Source organism: Triticum aestivum, chromosome 1A (assembly GCF_018294505.1).
Source record: "Triticum aestivum cultivar Chinese Spring chromosome 1A, IWGSC CS RefSeq v2.1, whole genome shotgun sequence".
Taxonomy (NCBI): domain Eukaryota; kingdom Viridiplantae; phylum Streptophyta; class Magnoliopsida; order Poales; family Poaceae; genus Triticum; species Triticum aestivum.
In genome coordinates this window covers 584002202-584006439 of record NC_057794.1, presented here as the reverse complement: position 1 = coordinate 584006439, position 4238 = coordinate 584002202, and the positions used below count along the sequence as shown (strand labels likewise).

At 45.5% G+C, this 4238-nt stretch overlaps 1 protein-coding gene across 3 annotated transcripts; it reads right to left on the bottom strand.

Moving 5' to 3' along the window:
- Window positions 1-826: 826 nt before the first annotated feature.
- On the bottom strand, window positions 827-3675 carry LOC123069880 (uncharacterized). Of its 3 annotated transcripts, none has more exons than XM_044492841.1 (3): window positions 3235-3671; window positions 2630-2688; window positions 827-1163 (listed from the first exon to the last, which is right to left on the bottom strand). In XM_044492841.1, the coding sequence occupies exons 1-3, from the start codon at window positions 3493-3495 to the stop codon at window positions 962-964; spliced, it is 522 nt and encodes a 173-aa protein (XP_044348776.1). In that variant the 5' UTR covers window positions 3496-3671; the 3' UTR covers window positions 827-961. The 3 variants fall into 3 exon arrangements, 1 of the variants encoding a protein (XP_044348776.1); XR_006433164.1 differs by lacking the exon at window positions 827-1163 and adding an exon at window positions 2943-3141 and having other exon boundaries at window positions 1192-2688; window positions 3235-3675; XR_006433163.1 differs by lacking the exons at window positions 827-1163; window positions 2630-2688 and adding exons at window positions 2767-2805; window positions 2943-3141 and having other exon boundaries at window positions 3235-3675.
- Between the last annotated feature and the right edge of the window lie 563 nt (window positions 3676-4238).

Below are 4238 nucleotides of genomic sequence, written 5' to 3'. Positions count from 1 at the left end.
CGCTACCGCGACGACGTCCGCCTCGACTCGCGTTACGCTAAGACAGGGGGCAGTGGTGTCACGTGCTCGTCTCGGCGTCCGTCGTCGCTACCGCGACGACGACTGCCTCGACTCGCGTTACACTAAGACAGGGTGGCAGTGGTGTCACGTGGTCGTCTAGGCGTCCGTCGTCGCTATCGCGAGGACGTCCGCCTCGACTCGCGTTACGCTAAGACAGGGTGGCAGTGGTGTCTCGTGCTCGTCTCGGCGTCCATCGTCGCTACCGCGACGACGTCCGCCTCGACTCGCGTTACGCTAAGACAGGGAGGCCGTGGTGTCACGTGCTCGTCTCGGCGTCCGTCGTCGCTACCGCGACGACGTCCGCCTCGACTCGCGTTACGCTAAGACAGGGATGCAGTGATGTCACGTGCTCGTCTCGGCGTCCGTCGTCGCTACCGCGACGATGTCCGCCTCGAGTCGCGTTACGCTAAGACAGGGAGGCAGTGGTGTCGAACTAAGCCTCCTCTTCCATTTCCCTCTCAACTTAGCTCATATGAATGACATAACAGATCACAGATGAAGCTTGCAATAGCAGAGTGGTAATACAAAAATAACTCCTATTGTGCCGCTACATTGACTAGAACTCAGTCAAAGCAGCTTTCATCGTACGACCCGGCACAGGTTTGGGCAGACCGTCGAGCAACGGACAGGTGAAGGACTCATGGTTGAAGGTCCACTTGGAGCTCCACCACATGAAGATCCCAGCGTTCTTTGAGTCTGTGTCCAAATTCAAACGCATACCGGAAAATAGGCCTCGGCAAAAAACTTTTGATCATCTTTCGGCAGAAAGGGTCATCCCGGGGATCGGCCTCCACTTTCTGCCATGGCGTATGGAACCAATGAACTAATTCTTTGGTCGCCCCGTTGCCTCTGCCAATGCTTTGTGTACTGTCAAGGTGGAGAAGAAGAATTTGGGAGTATTTCACTTCCAATACCTTGGGAGCTTCCCTTGCTGTACAAGGACATTAATGTACTTAAATCCATGCCATCTCCTCTTTGAGAACTCAGGCCATAGTAGCTCTGCAAGCTGCTCATTGCAAACTCGGCCTATTCCCTGTCTAGACTTGTCGCAATCTAGTAAATTCACAATGTCCCTGTTTTGCTGAATGTTCGGAGCCCACGCTCTGAAAAAAAAGCAGAGAATAGGTTAGAACAGACTATTATATTTACATACCATGTACAGTTGTACACCAACTTAAATAGTCAAAACATGGGTGAAGCGTCGTGATGCAAAAGCAAGGAAGAAAACACTAGACCCTAAACAGCGACAATATTATGAACTGCTAAAAATGAGTTGTCTTTATCTGACAAATAGTTTGATCTTTGAAAATCAGCGTGAACAAGAAAACAGGTTGCAGTTAAATATGTAACTGCCCAAAAATCAACAACAATGAAACTTATGGACTCTGTGCTACAGCATGGAAGAGAAAAAACCAAAAACAAAAGGAACACAGTAAATTAGGAATTCTTCTAGCTTAATGCTCATGTATATACAGATTGTGCTATATCTCTGTTGTTTGAATAATGTTCAGAGCTCAGTTTCTTTGCACAAATGTTCATAATTCATACAATAATTTGCTACAGAAAAACAAAAAGATTTTCAGAGAATTAGCTCATTCTCTTAACAATGAAAGCTGCTGATTTCCTTGCAGTGTTCAGTATTTATAGAAATAACTTGCTACAAAATGATGCAGCATTCTCTTAATAATTAGCTCATTCAATGAAAGCTGCTGATTTTCTTAACAATTATTTTTCTTTCCAAAGTTGGCGACACATTTGTGACATTTGGGGGCAAATGATGCAGCAAATCCAGCAGGATCAGCACAAAGTACTCAGCTTCTGAACAAGCTCTCTAGCCATGTACTCCAATTACAAGATTGTTACATGGAGATACTGAAGAAGAGATAACAGCCATGTACTCCACTTAATTTCACTCACTTCAATACTACTTTGATTTTGCAGAAACACTTGATTGATTCCAAGGACCAGTTCGGTTTGATAAACAAGACTGAATGTTCCTAGTTAAGCTCAACCACCTCGGATGCATCCAGGGAAAACTATTACTGTACTAAATCATATAGGCATAAAACAGAGGTCAAAATGCAGAGTATAAGCATGGAATACTTGTATTCAACGATATTGCCGTCACTTAATCAATAATAAAGCAACTCCAACTTGGATTGAATCAACCTTGCATAGCTCAGTTCGGTATTTTCAACTTGGATTGGAACCTCTAAATTATCAACAAACTGAAATGACATAGTATTTGGAGTTTGGATATGAAAAGTACTGCTTTCACATATTCATTTCTTAACTGATAGTGATGATACACATCATGTAAAACGACAACAGAAGGAACTACTACAATTCAGAATTACGGCAACGATTTGCTGGAGCACATAACTCATCACTGCAACCAAAAAATCTAGGACACCAGCAACATCAGAACTAGTAGTGCCAAAAGTAAGCATACACTAAACGGAATAATGAACCATGGGATTAAATAATTTATTAAATCATTTGCAAGAAGGTTTTGGCGAAAAAAGGAGCCGGCATTGCTTCAGCACCACATACGAGAAGAGCTACTTGCCTGGTTGTAGTATTGTACTTGGCAAGACGCTGTGAACGGCAGGGAGCCTCGGTGTTAATCTGAACATTGTTGTGGATGAAGAAACATCAGTGAGTCAGTCAGTCCCGCCTCCGGGCATCGATCCAAAGGAGCAACAATTTCTTTGCACAAATGTTCATAATTCATACAATATTTTGCTACAGAAAAACAAAAAGATTTTCAGAGAATTAGCTCATTCTCTTAACAATGAAAGCTGCTGATTTCCTTGCAGTGTTCAGTATTTATAGAAATAACTTGCTACAGAAAAACAAAACAATGTTCAGAGAATTAGTACATTCTTGAACAATGGCAGCTGCTGATTTCCTTGCATAGTGTTCAGTATTTATAGAATAACTTGCTACAGAGAAACAAAACAAGCAAGTTGTGCTGCTCCCTGTCAAATCATCTTCTTCCTCATGCTGAAAACGAGCAAGCTGTGCTCTGACGGCATCATCAGAGCAGAGCTACCAAAATCGCCATCCCTGTGCTGCTCCCTGTCAAATCTGGGTGTTCGTGAGCTCGGAGACGGTGGCCGCTGTCAGCCATGGACTCATCAGAAGGAAGAGGGGAGGGAGAGGTGGTAGTACCTGGAAATCCTCGGAGGCGACGGGGAGTCGCGGACGCCGTTGGGGAGCTTGGTGATGCGGGTGGGGACGACGCACGGGGGGATGTCCAGCCCGGGTAGGAGGCGTAGGAGCAAGGTCGAGCACGCCGCGGAGGCCGTATGGTCGCCGGACAGGCACCGCTCGCCGTATTGGCTGCTTCCGCCCCTGGACCTCGCGGAGCCCGAGCGGTCGCTGCGCCTCCCCGTATTGGCCGCCGCTGCACTTTGACCTCACGGCGCTCATGCGGGCACGGCGCCTCGCCGTACTGGCCACCTCCCTCGCGGAGCTCGTGCGGGCGCGGCTCCCGTGCTGACCTCGCGGCGCTCGTGAGGCGCCTCGCCGAGGAGGGGGCAGCAGGGCAGCTGCAGTGGGGGAGGGGATGGAAAGGGGAAAGGGAAAAGGCGGACGGCTGGGCTTTCCAGAAAAGGAAAAAGGCTAGAAAATAGAAAGGGAATAGGGGGAACGACGAGCGCGGTCGGAATCGATCGCTCCCGCGATCGATCGCCAAGGAGTCGTTTCGCTTCTGTAGATCAGGTCAACCATTGCCGGTTGACTTTTGTAATAAAACAAAACTGGGGAAATCGTAAATGATAAAAAAACTTAAAATTCAAAGGAAATCTTGGATTCAAAATATTTCATAGATTTGCAAAAAAATTCAAGAATATGATTTATAAATTTTTAAATAAAATAAATATTTTTTAGAAAAGTTCAGAAATTGTTGGAAAAAAGTTTGCAAATTTGAAAAAAGATCCTCGATTTTGAGAAAAGTTCACGATTTTGAAAAAATGGTAATTGATTTTGAGAAAAAGTTCAAAAATTCGAAAAGAAAACATACCTTTCTCCTACAATTCTTCCTTCTGAGCTACCGTGCGCCCACGAGGCTCGTTAGCAGCTTCTAGTCCAAACGACTGTTTGATTCCTTGTAGAAAAAGAAACTCCACGTAGAGAAAATTGCAACTTTACCAATTGCAAGCACATGGTTAGCC

Bases quoted from the DNA above. Each gene is read 5' to 3' on its own strand.
- LOC123069880 (XM_044492841.1), bottom strand. From the start codon at position 3,495: ATGAGCGCCGTGAGGTCAAAGTGCAGCGGCGGCCAATACGGGGAGGCG. The intron at 2,689-3,234 runs GTACTACCACCT...AACAATGTTCAG, and splicing joins TCGCCTCCGAGGATTTCCAG to ATTAACACCGAGGCTCCCTG. The intron at 1,164-2,629 runs GCAAGTAGCTCT...CTTTTTTTTCAG, and splicing joins AAGTACAATACTACAACCAG to AGCGTGGGCTCCGAACATTC.